The 22,222-nt window shown below is 40.7% G+C and overlaps 1 protein-coding gene across 4 annotated transcripts; it reads left to right on the forward strand.

Annotated features, from left to right (window-relative positions):
• Positions 1-1,673: 1,673 nt before the first annotated feature.
• LOC138353957 (uncharacterized) lies at positions 1,674-20,663 on the forward strand. Of its 4 annotated transcripts, XR_011223313.1 has the most exons (4): positions 1,674-2,651; positions 3,148-10,376; positions 11,236-11,404; positions 18,930-20,663. XR_011223313.1 is itself a non-coding variant. In XM_069307402.1 (2 exons), the coding sequence occupies exon 2, from the start codon at positions 5,959-5,961 to the stop codon at positions 9,319-9,321; it is 3,363 nt and encodes a 1,120-aa protein (XP_069163503.1). In that variant the 5' UTR covers positions 1,674-2,651; positions 3,148-5,958; the 3' UTR covers positions 9,322-10,864. The 4 variants fall into 4 exon arrangements, 2 of the variants coding, with proteins under 2 accessions (XP_069163503.1, XP_069163504.1); XR_011223312.1 differs by lacking the exons at positions 11,236-11,404; positions 18,930-20,663 and adding an exon at positions 10,873-11,224; XM_069307402.1 differs by lacking the exons at positions 11,236-11,404; positions 18,930-20,663 and having other exon boundaries at positions 3,148-10,864.
• Positions 20,664-22,222: the final 1,559 nt, after the last annotated feature.

Genomic DNA, 22,222 nt, shown 5'->3' on the forward strand with positions numbered 1-22,222 from the left:
GAAATTACCTACTTAAAATTATCTGCTAGATTAAGGACCTGCCCGAAACGCTGCGCGTACTAGTGGCTTTACAAGAACGTAAATACTGTACTATCCAATGTATTCTCACAAACCCAATGTACCTTCTTGTATATATATAAATAAATAAATAAATAAATAAATAAATAAATAAATAAACCTGAAGATCAATGGTCTACCCTTCTCAGAGTGCATCTCACAGGTAGAGCTGCTGTTACTCTCAGTACCTTAGCGTCTGAGAATGGCTACCAGACCCTGAAGCAAGTAGTTTTAGACGCCTACCTTCTCTCCACCGAAAGCTACAGACGAAAATTCCGTGATTATCTAAAGACAAGTACCACCACCTTTTTAGAAATTGCCAATACAAAGAAAAGATATTTCATGAAATGGCTGGAAGCAGCACATGTCTCTACATTTCCAGAACTCGTCAACCTCATTCTAGTTGAGGAATTCTTTAGACGTGCTCCCCCTTCCATCCGTTTATATTTAGCAGACAAAGAAGAAACCGACTGCATCAGATGTTCGAAGTCGGCTGACACCTACAGCCTCATACACCAGCTAACACCAGACCCACCTTCCAGTAAGAAGTCTTCATATAGTTATCAATTGTATTGTAAGTATTGCAAGCTCTATGGACATACCATAGATAAATGTGGGAAAGCTCAATACTAAGTCAATAGTGAAACTCCTAAACCCAAACCGACTCCTCCTAAGTCCGGTAAGCCTGTGATGAATGTTGGTGTTCCTGTTAATGATCTTTCTCTCTTCAGCAAACACCTGTATCCTGGAACTGTCTCTGCCAGCAGTACAGATTCGGAGGGACGTTTCAAATTGAAGATCTTGAGGAACACAGCGGCTCTTCAGTCAATAATATTGAAATCGGCTGTGCCTAACATCACCTACACCGGGGAAACCGTCCTTATCACTGACCTCACTGCTACACTCCGTATCCACTCGCCAGAGTCCACCTGGATTGTCCTTTCGTGACCGGTGAAGTCCAAGTCACCATCAGGGAAAAGCCTTTTCCCATGTCTGGAGTGCAACTTCTCCTGGGCAATGACTTGGCCGAAGATCTACAACCTTCCAACCTGATCATCATGGACAAACCCCAGATATGTGACTCTGTAGTGGACAACCCCATCTTAAAGTATGTTCCAGCAGAGGTTCAAGAAAGTGATGAAGTTTCTCCTCCGATTTTGGTGACCACCCGTGCACAAGCTGCACGCCCACAACCAGCTGACACTACTGCAACCGCTGTCCCTCAAGACCATCCGAACCTACCACCGAATCGTACTATGTTGAAATTCCGTAAGTTACAGAGGGAGGATCCTTCATTAACACCATTATTCTTCCAGGCTGAGATTCAACCTGACAGTATCCCTGGGTTCTTCCTAGAGAATCAGTTGCTCTACCACAGGTACAGACCCAGTAAGCTGACGGAGGATGACGAGTGGGCCAATGTCGACCAACTAGTTGTTCCCACCAGCCTGCGGCCCGAAATTCTACACCTGGCCCATGGAGCACTTTCTCACTACGGTTTTAATATGACCTATCACGCCATCAGATAAGACTATTACTGGCCAGGTATGGTTAAAGATGTGAAAATCTATGTACAGCAGTGTCATACATGTTAGATGGCAGGTATGTGGGAAAATTTTACCCACCATATCTAATAATCATCTAAGAAATGTATAATTTCTATATCATATCAAAATCATATCTAAATCGTATCAAAATCAAATTAGAATCATGAAAGATTCATTATATAGCTTGATCCTGGATGACAATGGCACCATGAACACGTACGCAACAGGGGCCCTTTTGATGCCTACGTGACTTTGTACATGATCTTTCAAGGATCCAGAAGCTTCTAGAAGGACTTCTTAATTAAAAAACTATTGGAACATTGATTCAACATCCGGTAGGATTAAAAATCGAATCCTTAATAAGATCCAGTGGTACTTTCAAATACTACTTATAATCTTTAAATCTTATATCTAATTATATTATAATCACATCTTATCTTAATCATAAGTCTAGACTGTAAAAATAATCAATCAATATTCATAGAAGGCTACCGTGCTCAGAGAGCATGGCAGGGCGATGGGGGGAGTGAAGCGCCCACCAACAAGCCCAGCGGACTCCGCGTTTGTTTACAATTGAGTGAACAAGTGACTGATCCTTAGCGAACATTACCAGCTCAAGGACACCTTATCTAATATTTTTTATCGCCAGTGAATACTCTCTAGAACTGGGGGAGTACCTGGACAATATCTACAAGGAAAATCCTAGAACATTCACATAAAATAGAGTGTATAGTGGAGATCAGTGACACGGTTTCCTCCACCTTCATTCATAAACTTTTATCTCGAATCATTCTTCTGCAACTGCAGGATAATCACGTAGCAACGCTACCAGATCATCATACAGCAACGCTGTAGCAAAATATCGTGCCTAAACTCAACAAGAGAGAGTTAATCAGTCTGGCAAACTTGTCAGACAGGCACCCCGACTGGCAGAGAAGTATATTGAAGGTTATTTGGTATATGATTGGCCAATTGTATGCTTGTGTAGCTTTAATATCCTATAAATCTGTCTGTTGGTTAAAAAGCGAGGCTAAGCCTCACATTTCAGTAAGTTTATTAAAATTGTAGTGTAGCTGTGAATCTTATCCAAGCACTGAACCTCATGAGTGTCCATTCTGTCAGAAAAGAATTCAGCCTCAATAAGTAAAAACCTCACAAGTGTCCACAGTCTTGGAAGAGATTCAGTCAAGCTAACTGTATAAATTGAATATGTCTGCATATATATTTGAATATATAAATTAAGTTATCAATTGCTTACTTAGTTAATTTTTAAGTTATCATATAAGTTCATTTAATTGAATATAATTTCTAGTACTAAGTTAATAGTATTAAGACTACATTTAAGGTCATTTATTTATACTTTTACAATTTAATTTGTTGTTTATAGTATAAGAACATATTGGCTGTTAAGTTATGGTGCTAGGTTAGACTATGTATGTTTAAATCCCTGATTTAAACAGAGCCAGTGTTCAGTCAGATAACTGAATTTATCAAATCTTATCCTTGTATAAAATACAAGCTGATGTGAGATCCCTGTCTACAGGTGGATTGGAACTTCTATCAACTAAGTCATTCACCCCACCTGTCCCTTACAGCCCACAGTTTGTCATTAGGAAAAGAGGAATTAGGATTTACAACCCTAGCTAGAGATTTTAGTTGAATTAATTTGCAGACAGTAAATTTTTAATTTAGTTCAGTACAAGTCCCTGGTAGTCTCCTCTTATATCAATCCCAGCAGGTTTTTCCCACATTAATGGTCCTTCGAACCTAGATAATAATGGTCCTTTGTACCTAGATATTTATGATCATTCGTTTACCGAATATTTCAATGCCAAATACATAAGAAACTTCTTGATTTTGCATTGGAATAATTCTTACATATTCTGGCCTAACCTAGCTATCAGCCAATATTTATCATAGCTATATATCTAAGTAAACAAATAGTTTGCAGTGGCTTAAGCCACCATATCCATTAACTAGTAAGCATTCATAACAAACTGATACTGTTTTGTGTTAAGAAACCTCAGTACTTAATTATATCAGTGTCAAAGACACAACTGCATCTTAATCATAAATATCAATTATCTACCTCATTGTGGTAACATTACATATATATTTAAGTGTATTATCTAGTATTATCTCTAATCTACTGATTTTCAGAGCTGCTCATTACATAATATTCTTTAAAAAAGTGTTATCACTGTAAGAGCATTCATTACAATCTAACCATAATATACTGTACATACCCTATAACAGGTAAAACCAGTAGGCATTCTACTGTATTTTATCAATCAATTATTATGGTAACAGATTTTGTAATAACTTTGCAAAAATAGTGCCATTTACTATTTTTAAAAAATTATTACAAGATTTACCAACTTGGTGCATTCGTGCATTCGGGTCACAAATCAAATTATTACAATACTTTTGATAATTGAACACCTGCTACAACCAGATTCCAGGGAGGAAATGAAGGACGATCTTTGGAATCATTACCTAAGTAGACAGGAAAGCTCATTTATCAAAATACATTAACATCAACATATTCATCAGAAAAAAGAGAAAAATCTCGGAATCTCCGAAACTCGGAAAAGGTCAAAATGACTAACAGTATTCCACCAGCAGCTGAAACAGAAAAGAAAAGGACACAAAGTGTCTAAAAAAATCACTTGAATCTACAGCCTACAGACCATTTAAATCAGGTGATAGACAAATGTCATCATCACTTGGCTACAATAGTCTACAATTGGGGATTAAGACCAATCTTAATCTCACATCACAATCTGAAAGGCTAACAACACATTGACAATGTCAATACAAATATTATCATCCATCTAAGATAACTATCTTAATCCAAGAATATAGTCTTGATCACCTAATCTCATGCTTTCACTGGAGTGAAAGCAGCCTCAGAAAATCTGAAGTTAATCAAGCATCTCAAAGAGACTTACTTAATAGAAAAGGCAAAGCCGAGAAAAAAAGCAAAAGCAAAATGCTTCATCACATCATGAATAATGTAGATACACATTATTACAGATACAATTCATCCTTTAAGGAAATCCTTGGAGGAGTACAAGTGTTACATGCTTGTATGACCTACTTGCATGTAATTACTTACCTACAAGTTTTACATACTTGTAACAACATCTTATCACAAAGCCAAATCTTTGATGGACTTCGAGCTTACGTACAAAGATTACGAAGCCGAGGAAAACTTAGATCTCAAGAAAAAATCCCCAAAGGTGAATCCACGGACAAAAATAAAAATGTCCAGAATGGCAGTCAAAAATCAAGGCAACAAAATTCCTCTTCTGCAAAGTGGAAACAGAATAATGTTGGCTCTTATGCTATATCCCCCACAGTTAACAGAACTGTAGGAAACCAAGCTCCTAAGACAGATAAGACAAAAGGAGCTACAAGTGCCCCAAAATGTTTATTCTGTCAAGAAGCACATACCATTTATCAATGCACAGTTTATGAAGGCCGTGCCAGTCGAATCGATCGACTGAAATCTCTGAACAGGTGCATCCGTTGTTTACGGAAGCACAATACAAGTGAGTGTAACACTCCATTGCAAAACTGCCAATATTGTCATAAAAGTGTTCATCACACAGCACTCTGTAGTGATATTAACACTCAATCCAGATCACAGACTTCCAATAATCAACCTACATCTCAGGCAAAGCCCAAAGATGATAATACCACAACAGCCGTACAATTCTGTACAGTAATGAGCAATGTCAACGACTTGGATACAGAAATTGTTACAACAGCCATATTGCCTACTGCACAGCTAGAACTATGCAATCAAGGAATTTGTATTCCAACTAGAGGCTTTTTTGATCAAGGGTCACAGAAAACCTTTATCAGTAAAAAGATGGCAGAAGATTTACAACTTAAATCTTCAAAGCAAGTATCTACATCTATATCAGGGTTTTTTACTAATTCTGGTCGTAGAACCTTTCCAGTAGTAAAACTCAATGTCTGTCTAGGTACATCCCAAAGGACAGTAGAAGCCATAGTAGTTGATAAAATTCCTACTGAAATGGAAGTGACTGGTCTGACAGCCACAATTAAATTCCTAAAAGAAAAAGGAATCCAATTAGCAGATCCTCTACTTGATTCTGACTACATAGGGGATATCGGAATCCTGATTGGAGCTGACTACTATCATCGATTCATTCTGGGATCAGAAGAATCTATGGGTATGAATATACTCAAATCAGCAGGAGGCATATTGATGACAGGACCTATACTAGATCTTGAACCTTCAACTCCTGAAAAATCACATCATACAGAAACTGTAATAGTGGCATGACTAGGCAAAGAACAGTCACCACTTAAAATCCCCCACATGATTGATGATGGATTAGAATCTGTACATCAATTGTGGGAACTTGATGCCATAGGAATAATTCCTGAACAACCAAGTCCTGATGATGTCTGTGCATACAATCAATACTTAGAAACTGTACAGTACCATGATGGACAGTACTGGGTAAGGCTACCATGGAAAATCAACCATAAAACCTTACCTACCAATTATCACATGGCTTATAGTCAATTTAAATCGCAACTAGCAAAGCTAAGAAAAAGGCCTGAGCATTTAAAACTCTATCATGAGATTATTGCTCAACAATTAAAGAATAAATTCATCGAAGTCGTGAAACATGACAATAAGCAAACAGGCCATTTTTTACCTCACATGGCTGTAATGAGAGAATCAAAAACGACTCCTTTACGGATAGTTTTTAATTGTAGCTCTAAATCTGGACCCCAAGGAACCAGTCTAAATGATTGTTTGCAAACAGGTCCAAGTCTAACTCAGAAATTGTATGACATACTGTTGAAGTTTAGACTTAACAAATATGCGTATTCAGCAGATATAAGTAAGGCCTTTCTAAGAGTTGGCTTACAAGAAGAAGATAGAGACTTCACTAAGTTTCTATGGGTAGAGAACCCAGAAGATATCAATAGTCCTCTAGTGACTTTCAGATTCTCATCAGTTCTTTTTGGGGCGACAAGTAGTCCATTTCTGTTGCAAGCAACTCTAGATACTCATCTGAAGAAATCATCAAGTCCCTGTAAGACTGAAATCAGTCAAAATCTATATGTAGATAATTTTCAAGGGACAGTTAACAGTACTACTGAACTGTTACAATTATATCAAGAGGCCAACAAGGAGCTACAAGGTGCCAACATGCCACTACAATCTTGGGCCTCTAATAATGCAACATTGAATAATCAAATAGCAAGAGATTACCCTGAATATCACGTACCAGAATCACAAAAGGTGTTAGGTATGGATTGGGATTTAATCTCGGACACAATATCGATCAAATCCGTGCCAGTAAATTACAACATCACTACAAAAAGGGATTTGCTTTCACAAGTTAGCAAAGTATTCGACCCACTTGGTCTACTAAATCCTTTGACTATCAAGTGGCGTTTATTGGTGCAACAAGCATGGAAAGCTAAGGTTGGTTGGGATGATCCACTACCAATCCAGTTACAAAAAGCTTGGATGGAAGTGGCTCAAAAACAAACTTTAGTTGAAAAGATAATCTTTCCGAGACACATAGTCGAGGAAAATGAGGAAGTATCACTACATGTATTCGCAGACTCGTCAGCCAAAGCTTTTGGAGCTTGTGCTTACTTAGTGACTTCTAATCAATCATATCTTATCACCTCTAAGGCCAGAGTCGCTCCATTAAAAAAGAGGACTTTGCCTCAGATGGAACTAACAGCACTGCTAACTGGAACACGCTTAGCAGTGCATATCAAACAAGTCTTGTCTACCATGAACATCAAAGATGTCATTATATGGTCTGACAATGAAGCTGTCTTACAATGGGTACGAAACGACAACTGTCCAACTCCATATGTAAAAAATCGAGTCTCGGAAATTAAAGAAATTTCCGCAGGCTTTCAATTGTTGCATGTACCAACGAAGGATAATCCAGCTGATCTCTTATCAAGAGGTATGACATTTAAACAATTCGCAAAGGCAGATATTTGGTTTCATGGGCCTCGATGGTTAGTGAATGGTAGTTGGCCTGAACAAAAGCCACACGTCATTACGACACAAACCATAACTACCACCAGGCAGCAAGCTCAAATATCAGTCTTGGATTGTACTCGTTACTCCTCGCTCATCAAATTAATCAATGTAACACAGAACGTGTTTCATTATCTCAGGAAAAAAGGTATAAAATACACTTTTCCAGATGCACTTCTCTATTGGGTAAGACAAGCCCAGAGAGAAACTTATGGGAATAACTATGAAAATCTTCCGCATAAGTTAAAACACAATCTCGGTCTGTGGATAGACCAAGAAAATCACAACATTCTGCGTTGTGGAGGGAGACTTAAACACGCAGATATCAATCTAGATACCGTGCATCCATGGCTTTTACCAAAAAATCATTGGATCACAAGGTTGATTGTGTTGCATACACATCAACAAATCATCAAACATGGAGGAGTGTTAGACACACTCACACAAATCAGACAGCAGTACTGGATTCCTCAGGGAAGACAGTCAGTCAAATCAATCTTGAAGAATTGCATGATATGCCGAAGGTACGATGCAAGAACTTGCTCTTATCCAGGGCCACCACCCCTACCAAAGGAACGAGTGGTCCAACTACAACCTTTCGAAACGACAGGAGTAGATTATACAGGAGCAATATATCTAACAGGGACTGCAGATAAGCAACCTATCAAGGCATACATCTGTCTGTTCACCTGTGCTACCACCAGGGCAGTACATCTAGAGGTAACACCCGATATGACTGCTCAATCATTTATTCAAGCTTTCCGCAGATTCGCAGCACGCCGATCATACCCTAAGCTGATGATTTCAGATAACGGAGCAAACTTGGTAGCTGGAGAAGCATGTCTACGGGAAATCTGTTCCCATCCTGCAGTTACTTCCACACTGGAACAGCGTCATTGCAGATGGAAATTTATCCCTCCGAGAGCCCCATGGCACGGAGGATTTTATGAACGGTTAATAGGAACTGTAAAAAGATCCTTGAGAAAATCTCTACACCGTCAGAAAATCAATCTTCAAGAACTCCAGACAGTAATCACGGAAATAGAATCAAGGGTGAATAACCGGCCGTTGACTTACTTGTCTGAGGATCCTACTCAACATGAGCCATTAAGTCCTGCCCACCTAATGTATGGAAGACTTCTGTCTCCAGTACCATCTCTAGTGGATGATGAGATCAGAGATCCCTCATATGTGGGTCAGAGCGAGTTGGTTCAGGGGTATAAGCATCTGTCCAGCATAATCCAAAAATGGAATGATGTTTGGACAAAAGAATATCTTACATCTCTACGAGAACATCACTATGGGGCTAATGTCCCACATAATATATCTAATCTCCAACCTGGCGATATTGTCTTGGTAGACAGTGATGGCCCTAGGGCTGACTGGCCATTAGGTAAAGTTGTCTCAGTCCATCCAGATAGTCAGGGGATTTTGAGAATAGTCAAAATCCTGTCTAAAGGAACAACTTCCCTGAAGACATTGGACAAACTCATCCACATGGAATCAGTGAGCCAGCTGCAGTTAGATCCTGAGAGACCTCAAGACACTCTAACTCCACAAGACCCACAGACTCCTAACAGACACAATCGTCCACAACGGACAGCAGCAGAAAAGTGCAAGCAAAATTTGCACTTGTATTATCAATCCAATGGAGAGTAAATAAATACATATGGTTACTATTGTCCTAAGTATTGGACTCTGTGCCAGTTCTCTCCCTCTGGAAGATGTGGGAAAATTTTACCCACCATATCTAATAATCATCTAAGAAATGTATAATTTCTATATCATATCAAAATCATATCTAAATCGTATCAAAATCAAATTAGAATCATGAAAGATTCATTATATAGCTTGATCCTGGATGACAATGGCACCATGAACACGTACGCAACAGGGGCCCTTTTGATGCCTACGTGACTTTGTACATGATCTTTCAAGGATCCAGAAGCTTCTAGAAGGACTTCTTAATTAAAAAACTATTGGAACATTGATTCAACATCCGGTAGGATTAAAAATCGAATCCTTAATAAGATCCAGTGGTACTTTCAAATACTACTTATAATCTTTAAATCTTATATCTAATTATATTATAATCACATCTTATCTTAATCATAAGTCTAGACTGTAAAAATAATCAATCAATATTCATAGAAGGCTACCGTGCTCAGAGAGCATGGCAGGGCGATGGGGGGAGTGAAGCGCCCACCAACAAGCCCAGCGGACTCCGCGTTTGTTTACAATTGAGTGAACAAGTGACTGATCCTTAGCGAACATTACCAGCTCAAGGACACCTTATCTAATATTTTTTATCGCCAGTGAATACTCTCTAGAACTGGGGGAGTACCTGGACAATATCTACAAGGAAAATCCTAGAACATTCACATAAAATAGAGTGTATAGTGGAGATCAGTGACACGGTTTCCTCCACCTTCATTCATAAACTTTTATCTCGAATCATTCTTCTGCAACTGCAGGATAATCACGTAGCAACGCTACCAGATCATCATACAGCAACGCTGTAGCAAAATATCGTGCCTAAACTCAACAAGAGAGAGTTAATCAGTCTGGCAAACTTGTCAGACAGGCACCCCGACTGGCAGAGAAGTATATTGAAGGTTATTTGGTATATGATTGGCCAATTGTATGCTTGTGTAGCTTTAATATCCTATAAATCTGTCTGTTGGTTAAAAAGCGAGGCTAAGCCTCACATTTCAGTAAGTTTATTAAAATTGTAGTGTAGCTGTGAATCTTATCCAAGCACTGAACCTCATGAGTGTCCATTCTGTCAGAAAAGAATTCAGCCTCAATAAGTAAAAACCTCACAAGTGTCCACAGTCTTGGAAGAGATTCAGTCAAGCTAACTGTATAAATTGAATATGTCTGCATATATATTTGAATATATAAATTAAGTTATCAATTGCTTACTTAGTTAATTTTTAAGTTATCATATAAGTTCATTTAATTGAATATAATTTCTAGTACTAAGTTAATAGTATTAAGACTACATTTAAGGTCATTTATTTATACTTTTACAATTTAATTTGTTGTTTATAGTATAAGAACATATTGGCTGTTAAGTTATGGTGCTAGGTTAGACTATGTATGTTTAAATCCCTGATTTAAACAGAGCCAGTGTTCAGTCAGATAACTGAATTTATCAAATCTTATCCTTGTATAAAATACAAGCTGATGTGAGATCCCTGTCTACAGGTGGATTGGAACTTCTATCAACTAAGTCATTCACCCCACCTGTCCCTTACAGCCCACAGTTTGTCATTAGGAAAAGAGGAATTAGGATTTACAACCCTAGCTAGAGATTTTAGTTGAATTAATTTGCAGACAGTAAATTTTTAATTTAGTTCAGTACAAGTCCCTGGTAGTCTCCTCTTATATCAATCCCAGCAGGTTTTTCCCACAAGGTAAACCTAATATCTCTATTCCCAGGGCTCCGTTGACTCCTATCCCAGTGCCTTCGGAACCTTTCCACAGGCTCATTATAGACTATGTTGGTCCTTTACCCCGGACCAGTTCTGGCAACGCCTATATACTAGCTATCCTGTGTCCTACCACCAGATTCCCCATAGCAGTTCCCGTAAAGAACATTACGGCTGCTACTATGGTGAAACAACTATTGAAGATCTTCACCCAGTATGGATTTCCAAGAGAGGTTCAAAGTGACTGTGGCACCAACTTCACCAGTGATCTCTTCAAGAAGACGCTGGAAGAGTTCAACATCACTCAGGTATTGTCCAGCCCCTATCATCCTGCTTCACAGGTGTTACGACCCTGGGTTCCTCAGTGGAAACCAGAGGTCAAAATTGAGCTAAATAAACTACCTTTTAGTAGAGGGATGCATGGCGAGGTGCATATCTTCCCTGCCAGATGTAAGACTATTCTTGTTTCTCAAAGAGCATTTAAAGACTGAGCTTGGGGTTGATTATTAAATAATAAAATAGGCACCAACTATGTTTACTAATACTTTCTAATCATTTGTAAAGTAAACCTGAGTAAACTTGGGATAGGAATGCTGTACGATTAGTTGAGTAGTCTGCTGGCAGCGAGTGAACTGAGGGAGGGGAGTGGAGACGCTCAGCCTTCTCTGGGTGGCGTTCGTGGGGATCAAGACTTTTCTGAGCTGCTCTGCACTCCTCTACCTTTCCTCTTACTTATTTCCCTTACCATTAAGTTAAGTCCTGTGTTTTTTAAGTGTGCCTACTCTGGGTTTGTAAGATTGGTGGAGACCTTGGGGTTGAATTTGCCAGTGTTTTGGGTACCCATTAGTGTTGTGTTGTGTTACAACCCGTTCTCGCAAATTTAACAAGTCAATATTGACTTATTAAATATGTGCATAGGTGACATACTTAACATAATAGATACCCTTAAAAAGATTCATAGAAAACACCGACCTTACCTAACCTACTTAGTATGTTAAGATAAGCATCTTATTGCTTCGTAATTACAATTATTACCTAACCTATAATAGGTATAGGTTAAGTAATATTTGTAATTACGAAGCAATAAGATGCTTATCTTAAGATACTAACAAGGTTAGGTAAGGTCGGTGTTTTCTATGAATCTTTTTAAGGGTATCTATTATGTTTAGTATATCACCTATGCACGTAGTTAATAAGTCAATATTGACTTTACGAATTTGCGAGAACGGGTTGTGTGTTAAGGTACCACGTGGGCTCACTACCCCCTAAGCTGCCCAAGCTTCAAGTGCTTCACTAGTAGTACTTTACCCTAGCTTGTTCTCAGTGTAAACCTTGTATCCTGTTTATGTGGACCAAGGCTTTTAACGTAAGATAGTGTGGTAAAGTAATTATTATTATTGTTATTGGTGTGAATGTATATGGGGGGTTGTTAAGGGGTTAATAAATAAGTAAGTTAGTAAAGGAGTATCCATTCTTCCTGTGTAGGAGATCTATGATCAACCTATAGACTAACATTGTGTTGCCAATTAATATTCACTGTGGATATTTTACTTGGGGGCCGGGCCTTTTAGATCTCCCATATTCGATAACTCTCAATGCTAACTACTGACCCTACATCCATTTATACTAGATCCCCCATAGTACAGACTCCCATTTTTAACAACAGGGTTCTCTTCAACGTAGTCACCAAACGATTAAATCACTCCTAAAGAAATTTTGCAATGAAACCATGAAAGACTGGGACAAACAACTTGACATCATCATGTGTATTTTCAGAAGTCTCCCAAATGAGTCTCTAGGAGTATCTCCTTATGAGATGCTCTACAGACGTAAGTGCCATACTCCTCTCAAAGCTTTTAAAGACTCTCTGCGTGATACCTCCTTCAGTGACCCTCTGAATGTGCCCCAGTTTCTTCAAAACTTAAAGCACATTCTCGAGAGAGTGCGTAAATTTGCCAACACCAATTTGTTAAAAGCTCAAGATAAAATGAAGACTCATTTTGACCAGCGCAGTAAAATTAGGAAATTTCAACCAGGAGACTTCGTTCTAGCATATTTTCCAATTCCTGGTTCTCCATTGCAACACAAGTCTTCAGGACCATACCGCATCAAGGAGTGCAGAAACAACCACAACTACGTTCTTGAGACTCCAGATAGGCGGCGGAAGACCCAGTTGTGCCACGTCAACCTCCTGAAGCAGTATCAAGGTACTCCCCCCACTGTGTTAGTCTCATTATCCACATTTCAAGGTCCATACCTCCACAGTGAGACCTTCCCTGCTTCTCCTCCCAGCACTAACAATGTGTCAGTGCCTTCCAACTCGGAAATCCTAACTGATCTTCATAAATATTTGCAGGACTGTAATAGTGCTCCTCTCATCAGAATCTTCAATCAGAAGTTGTTCAGCGATGATCCACAAGAGTGCAATGTGGTTCAGCACGACATCCAGCTACTTCCTGACACCCGGCCGATTCGTCAACCTTTCTACCGAATCAGCCCGAGCAAAAAGGAAGTTATGCGTGCTAAAGTACAGTACCTCCTGGATCATAGGCTGGCCACCCCTTGTGAGTCCCCTTGGGCCTCACCTTGCATCTTGGTGCCGAAACCGCACGGTAAAGTGAGGCTGTATACCGACTACAGGAAATTGAATCTTGTGACTGTCAAGGATGCTTACCCATTACCTAGAATAGATGACATCCTTGACGCCATTGGTAATGCTCGGTATTTATCCCAACTAGACTTACTCAAGGGATACTACCAAGTGTGTTTGACAGAGCGAGCTAAGGAAATACCTGCCTTCACCACTCCTTTTGGCCTTTACAGATATGAACGCCTTCCATTTGGACTATGTAATGCCCCGGCCACCTTCCAGCGATGTGTCAACCGCGTCATCCATGGCTTAGATCACACCTACGCCTACTTGGATGATATCGTTATGGCAACTAACACCTGGGACGAACATCTGCTCCAGCTGCACCGATTGTTCGCCAAGCTCCTGACAGCCGGCCTCACCATCAACTTGGGCAAGTCCACCTTTGCTAAAGGTAAAGTGCGTTATCTTGGTCATGTGATAGGGAGTGGCAGCCTAGCTCCGTTAAACATACACACTCAAGCCATCCAGCATTACCCACAGCCTACCACCAGGAAGCAGCTCCTACGCTTCCTTGGTCTTGCCTCCTACTACCGTAGGTTTGTGAAGAATTTTAGTACGGTAGCGACACCATTGATCACTCTAACCAGCCCCATGCAACGGTATCATTGGACCATTCAGCAAACCATTGCTTTTGAACAACTAAAATCTCTGCTCTGTTCTAATCCCATTCTCGCTTCGTCAGATATCACGAAACCCTTCATCCTCCATGTCGACGCCAGTGGCACCGGCATCGGGGGCGTCCTAATGCAACAACGAGGCGAGGAGGTTCTTCCTGTTAGCTACTACAGCTACAAGTTGAAGCCACACCAAAAGAACTACAGCACTATCGAAAAGGAACTTCTCTCCATCGTCCTGAACTTACAGCACTTTGAGTCTTACCTACAAGATACACGGTCTACCACCATCTACTCGGACCACAATCCCCTACGCTTCTTGCAGCAAGCCCAATTCAACAATCAACGACTTCTACGATGGGCTTTGTATCTGCAGAATTTCAACCTGGAAATCTTCTACATCAAGGGTTCTGACAACATCATAGCAGACTCCCTCTCCAGAGTCTATGAGGTAGAGGCAGCTACACATACCACTCTACCATCTGAAGGAGTAACTTAACCCGTAAGAGCAGGCTTCGGGGGAGAGTTGTGACGGTAATCTCTTTCAAGAGAGATTGAGCCTGCTCTTCCATACATAAAGTTACTCATATATATACAACAAGAAGATGCTAACTTCAAGATACGTATACCAGTAGCATAAAACGTTTTGACCAAGGGTAAACGTACCCTAAGCTCGCTCCACTCCACACTCCCTCCGGCCGACTCGCCACCTTCGTCAACAACCAAACTACCACTCCAAGCCAGCGCTCTTCCCGATTGGTGGATCAACGACTGTACTCGAAGCCAGCGCCATCTACACCCCCCATATAAATAGCCACACACGAGCTGTGGACTTCAGAATATCCTAGTGCTCTAAGAGCTGACATCTCTCTCTGGCATACTTAGCTCTCTGGCTCTGTATACTAAGGGAGGTCTCAGCCAAGGTCAATATTCTCAGCACCATTTACTATTTTGTCTTATGTATTCACTATTTTATTTTATATTGTGTTCTTGCATTTATCTCCGTTTTTTGAGTACACTGTACATTGCCATGGGACTTGTCTTTCTTTTTATTTGTGTTTAAAGTAAATTAAAGTTTCATTTTTATACGATTTGTTTTACGTGTTCCTCCCTCTCACTTACCACAGGAAACAAGCCAAGCAGTCAACATTTTTGTTTTTTCTTTTTTTTTTTCTCTAAATGTGATTAGGCATTAACATCAGCCAAAGTGAGGACTGCATTACCATCTACACTTTCCCGTTACAATATATATTGTAACACTGTAAAAGGTGTTTGGTTTAGTTGTATTTAAAATACATAAGAGATTCAGGAGTCACAGACAAGGATTTGAGAAGGCGCCAGGTTGTCGGCCTGAGATCTCACACCTCAAAGCGTTAATGACCTCAAGTGACCTGAGGTCAGATCATGCGAATTTCACCTTGCTTCTGCTAATCTTATAATTGGAGTCTGGTAGCCTTCAAACATGCCGACATTTAAGGAGTGGCTTGGTAGAGTGCCTGAGGCTATCTACTTGTGGGCGGAGTTAGTTACTAGGTTCCCCAAAATATACTCGGAGAGCTATCGATTCGAGAGCATTAACGAGACAGATAAGAACAGCAGCCAGCAGAGGAGAGAAGACGGCCTAGCAGGGAGGCTGTCAGCCGGCAGGGCGGGACAGTCTCTGTCAACTATAGACCCCCTCCCCCCTCTATCCAGCTATAGGCAGACACTTGGTGAGTTGAGCATTAAGGTGACTTGGTCGTGTTTCCATATGTTGTGTGATGATCAGGGGCAGTCAAGTTGTAGGGTTCTCAAATTCTTGGAGGATGACTCGCCTTGCATATTAAACGTGAACAGTGGAATTGCTTAAATTATGATAGTTATCATGTGAAATATAATTGAATTTATTATTTAAATTGTTTTTAACTTGGTTCCCTAGTCTTTGGGTGGAGGTGAGAAAGCCTTTGTGGTTACTGGTTTCATGATTTAATGAGTACATGATAAAGATGGGACATATTAATAATGACCTCTTGATAACATCTTTTGTGAATATTGTGATACAGATAAGTTCCATTCCTTGTCTTATATGTAATGGTCTTGAATGGATGGTGGCAGCTGTTATAAATAATGGTGTGTGGGGCTTCTATGGGGTACTGGTACTATTAAGGGGTAAGGGTAGTTAGAAGACAGAGTATCAAATATGGGAGAGCTAAAAGGCCCGGCCCCCAAAATAAACTATCCACAGTAGTAATAACTTGCTACTAGACCATATATGTTAGTCTAAGGGTTGATCAATGCGCTCCCACACAGGAAGAAGGGATACTCTGTAATTCATGTACTTATTTATTAACCCCTTAACAACCCCCCATATACACTCACACCAATAACAATAATAATAATAACTTTACCACACTATCTTACGTTAAAAGCCTTGGTCCACGTAGGCAGGATACAAGGTTTACACTAAGAACAAGCTAGGGTAAAGTACTACTGGATAAGCACTGAAGCTGGATGCAGCTTAGGGTAGGGAAACCACGTGGGACCCTAATACAAAACACAACACTTAGGGGTACCCAAAACACTGGCAAATACTACCCCCAGGTCTCACCAATCGTTACTACCAGAGTAGGTACACTTAATAATGCCCCGTACTTAACTTAAGGGTACAGGAACTTCAGGTAAGGGAAATAAGTAAGAGGAGAAGGGAGAAGAGTAGGGGTGCAGCCACAGAGTAGGTCTCGTCCGCACGAACGCCAGCCAGAGAAGGCACCTCCTAGCGACCAGCTAGGCCTCCCATGTCGTGGTGCCGGAAGGAGCCTAATTGATCGTGCAGCTAAGCACATTAAAGATCTTCCCCTATGCAACGTATTGTTACTTTACAAATGATTAGAAAGTATTAGTAAGCAAAGTTGGTGCCTATGTTATTATTTAATAATCAACCCCCAGCTCAGTCTTTAAATGCTCTTTGAGAAACAATAATAGTCTTACGTCTGGCAGGGAAGATACAAACAATTGCAGCTCGAGATGCACTCAACTGTACTACCAGAAAGTTTAATAGCTCAATTTTGACCTCTGGTTTCCACTGGAGAACCCAGGGTCGTAACAGCAGCATTTCGTCTTCTACTATCTACTCTTCTTCTTCTACTATCTACTCTTCTACTTCTACCTATCTACTTCTCTCCCTCCACTCCTCTCCAAACTCTCACTTTCAACTAATGACCCTCCTCGCTCCTCCCACCTCTCTACCTCTCACCCCAAACCCTCACTAATTACTTCACTATTCATTTCTTTCCTTTCGTTTTCTCTTATATGGTTGTGTCAGTGAAATGTATTCTAGAGTTCTCTCTAGAGTTTCGGGTAGCTGATCCAGTTACGGCGCCTTGCAGTCTTAGCACCTAGGTAGTCAAATACCTAGGTTACAAGGTGTTGAACGAGAGAGGTTGCCTTAGGAACTCTGGGAGTGCTCTAGAATAGTTAGCTAACTGGGGACGGGATAACGGACTAGAGAGAGCTGTTTCCCCCGGCCTCGTTAGTTAACTGGGGGGTGTGGAATAATGGACAAGATAGAGCTATTTCCCCCACCCCCCGTTACAATGTTGGCAGCGGTGTTGAACAATGTTGTAGGTAGATGGTGTTCATTTAACATTGTTCAGTTCCACGTGTCTTTTGCAGCTCAGGCGCTATCAGGGAGATCTTGACAGGTGTTTAATATTCGCGATTTAGCGAGCTTTTTTCAGGTTAGGAGATAGTGATTCTCTGGTGTTGTGTTGTAATGATTTTGTGAGTTTTGTGAAGTTCAGATAATGTTCACCAGAACGTGCGAGTGTAGTGATTTATGTTAGTGATAAGATTTGGTGATTTGGGAACTTAGCGGTTGGTGGTAGTAGAGGTCAGCTGAGTGTGACAGGTGACCTCGCATGTCCCACGGGGACACCCAGCCTCCGCTGGTTGCCAGATCAGTTGGGGAGTGGCAGGTGTAGTTCTTAAGTAGTTTTAAGTAGTGGTTCTGCTCAGATTATTGCGATCGACTGTTTTACTCCATTTGAACGCAATAACCCGAGGTGTACTGGTTTTGTACAGCATGCTAGGGGAAGGCTTAGTATGTCAGTAGACTTCACGTTGGGGACGCTCGACATTAGATAGTCTGGTCACAGGGGTGGCAAAAGTTTGGAGTTGTGGACCCGCGGAGAAGCGAGGGAAACACTCTGGGTCACGTAGGTGGCTGTAGGTTAAGGGTGGGAGTAACGGCTATTTAAGTACGTAAGATTAGGAACGGTATAGTTAAGTTAGGCTAGTGTTTTGTCTACTAGTTTTGATATTTATTGTGGAGATTGGTTTAGGTGACAAGTTAAAAGTAGTGACGACCTTATTCTCTCTTCTCTAACTTTACTGTTTTACTTCTCTAACTAGTACTGTTTTATGTTCCACCAAGTCAATATCATTCAGTGTTAATGGGATTATTAAAATTTAAGTGTAGTCGTTGCCAGGAGGAGAGCATTATGAGTAGACTGTGTAAACCCTATACAAACTACAGGGTCACACAACAGGATGGAACATGGGTATTGTTGCCTTTCTGTTCATTCACAGGTCGGAGCCAGAGGAGAGACGCATATACAGAAGAGAGAAACGGCTGCTGTGTACCACACTCAGGGGCGTTCCTCACCACCACCACGACCAGCCCCTACCTGGAGGTCATGGCTCCACCACCACCACCACCACCCCGGCGACCCCAAGATGCAGCCCTCTCGGTCAGTCAACATTGGTCTACCCAGTGGACCCCAGGACGGACGGACCCCAGTGGACCCCAGGTCGTTCTGCAGACGACCCCAGACGACCCAGTAAAGATGGAAGAGGAACAACAACGACTCCAGTCTGTCCCACCAACATCGGTCTACCCAGGATGGACCCCAGGACGGACGGACCCCAATGGACCCCAGGTCGCCTGTCAAAGACCCATGGGAGGAGGAAGAGAGAAGAAAGAAGAGAGAAGAAAGAAGAGAGAAGAAAGAAGAAGACAAGACAAGCTGAGTGAGACACGATGCCTAGTGTCCCTTGCTGGTGTCAGCATCATTGCAGGGAGCGTAATTGCAAGACAGGATCGTTTGCCTTAACTGGCCGCCCCTCCTGCAAGCATGTTGCTCTGTTGAGTGATTCTTCCTGTGTCGTGCGGACTTGATGTGGCTGTCAGAAGTGGCTCTCTGAAGGAGGCGTGCTGGAACAACAGGGAGGAGAAGAGTAGGATGGGATTTCCACGTTGGCAACTATCGAGGTCTCGAAACTTGTAGTCCCGATAGCTGTGAAAAACCCCAATATACGTCTCTCATGGTGACTGACGTAGGGCCAATTACAGATCAGCTGGGACAACCGAATTCCACGGTCCTGTGCGCAGTTTAAGTAGTAACGGCTTCCTGGTTGACCAAGGGTTGTTGTGCGTTAACGACGGAGAAGCGACGGAGGCAGTTGTGTTGAAGAAATGTGGTACAGGATTATCTACAAGACCAAGCAGTGACGTCGCCCAGCCAGAGACAATGGACGTCTGTCTACATATTTAATTTTTTAGAGTAGGATGATGTATATTTGTTTAGCTAGGATGTATTCTTTTCGTTAATAAAGTTGTCGCACACAGCTAGCTCGCTTTAGCAGTGTTGCAAAAACTTTATTTTCGGGGAGAAGGGGAGATGTAACACTGTAAAAGGTGTTTGGTTTAGTTGTATTTAAAATACATAAGAGATTCAGGAATCACAGACAAGGATTTGAGAAGGCGCCAGGTTGTCGGCCTGAGATCTCACACCTCAAAGCGTTAATGACCTCAAGTGACCTGAGGTCAGATCATGCAAATTTCACCTTGCTTCTGCTAATCTTATAATTGGAGTCTGGTAGCCTTCAAACATGCCGACATTTAAGGAGTGGTTTGGTAGAGTGCCTGAGGCTATCTACTTGTGGGCGGAGTTAGTTACTAGGTTCCCCAATATATACTCGGAGAGCTATCGATTCGAGAGCATTAACGAGACAGAGAAGAACAGCAGCCAGCAGAGGAGAGAAGACGGCCTAGCAGGGAGGCTGTCGGCCGGCAGGGCGGGACAGTCTCTGTCAACTATAGACCCCCCCACCCTATATCCCACTATAGGCAGACACTTGGTGAGTTGAGCATTGAGGTGACTTGGTCGTGTTTCCATATGTTGTGTGATGATCAGGGGCAGTCAAGTTGTAGGGTTCTCAAATTCTTGGAGGATGACTCACCTTGCATATTAAACGTGAACAGTGGAATTGCTTAAATTATGATAGTTATCATGTGAAATATAATTGAATTTATTATTTAAATTGTTTTTAACTTGGTTCCCTAGTCTTTGAGTGGAGGTGAGAAAGCCTTTGTGGTTACTGGTTTCATGATTAAATGAGTACATGATAAAGATGGGACATACTAATAATGACTTCTTGATAACATCTTTTGTGAATATTGTGATACAGACAAGTTCCATTCCTTGTCTTGTATGTAATGGTCGTGAATGGATGGTGGCAGCATTTCGTCTTCTACTATCTACTCTTCTTCTTCTACTATCTACTCTTCTACTTCTACCTATCTACTCTCTCCCTCCACCCCTCTCCAGACTCACACTTTCAACTAATGACCCTCCTCGCTCCTCCCACCTCTCTACCTCTCATCCCAAACCCCTCACTAATTACTTCACTATTCATTTCTTTCCTTTCGTTTTCTCTTATACGGTTGTGGCAGTGAAATGTATTCTAGAGTTCTCTCTAGAGTTTCGGGTAGCTGATCCAGTTACGGCGCCTTGCAGTCTTAGCACCTAGGTAGTCAAATACCTAGGTTACAAGGTGTTGAACGAGAGAGGTTGCCTTAGGAACTCTGGGAGTGCTCTAGAATAGTTAGCTAACTGAGGACGGGATAACGGACTAGAGCGAGCTGTTTCCCCCGGCCTCGTTAGTTAACTGGGGGGTGGAATAATGGACAAGATAGAGCTATTTCCCCTACCCCCCCCTGTTACAATATATATATATATATATATATATATATATATATATATATGTCGTACCTAATAGCCAGAACTCACTTCTTGGCCTACTATGCAAGGCCCGATTTGCCTAATAAGCCAAGTTTTCATGAATTAATGTTTTTTCGACTACCTAACCTACCTAACCTAACCTAACCTAACTTTTTCCGCTACCTAACCCAACCTAACCTATAAAGATAGGTTAGGTTAGGTTAGGTAGGGTTGGTTAGGTTCGGTCATATATCTACGTTAATTTTAACTCTAATAAAAAAAATTGACCTCATACATAATGAAATGGGTAGCTTTATCATTTCATAAGAAAAAAAATAGAGAAAATATATTAATTCAGGAAAACTTGGCTTATTAGGCAAATCGGGCCTTGCATAGTAGGCTGAGAATTGCGTTCTGGCTATTAGGTACGACATATATATATATATATATATATAGATATATATATATATATATATATATATATATATATATATATATATATATATATATATATATATATATATATATATATGTCGTACCTAGTAGCCAGAACTCACTTCTCAGCCTACTATTCAAGGCCCGATTTGCCTAATAAACCAAGTTTTCCTGAATTAAAATATTTACTATAATTTTTTTCTTATGAAATGATAAAGCAACCCTTTTCTCTATGTATGAGGTCAATTTTTTTTATTGGAGTTAAAATTAACGTAGATATATGACCGAACCTAACCAACCCTACCTAACCTAACCTAACCTATATTTATAGGTAAGGTTAGGTTAGGTAGCCAAAAAAAGCTAGGTTAGGTTAGGTTAGGTAGGTTAGGTAGACGAAAAAACATTAATTCATGAAAACTTGGCTTATATATATATATATATATA

Source organism: Procambarus clarkii, chromosome 60 (assembly GCF_040958095.1).
Source record: "Procambarus clarkii isolate CNS0578487 chromosome 60, FALCON_Pclarkii_2.0, whole genome shotgun sequence".
NCBI lineage: Eukaryota > Metazoa > Arthropoda > Malacostraca > Decapoda > Cambaridae > Procambarus > Procambarus clarkii.

Coding starts and splice junctions, on each gene's coding strand:
- LOC138353957 (XM_069307402.1), top strand. CDS start 5,959: ATGATTGATGATGGATTAGAATCTGTACATCAATTGTGGGAACTTGAT.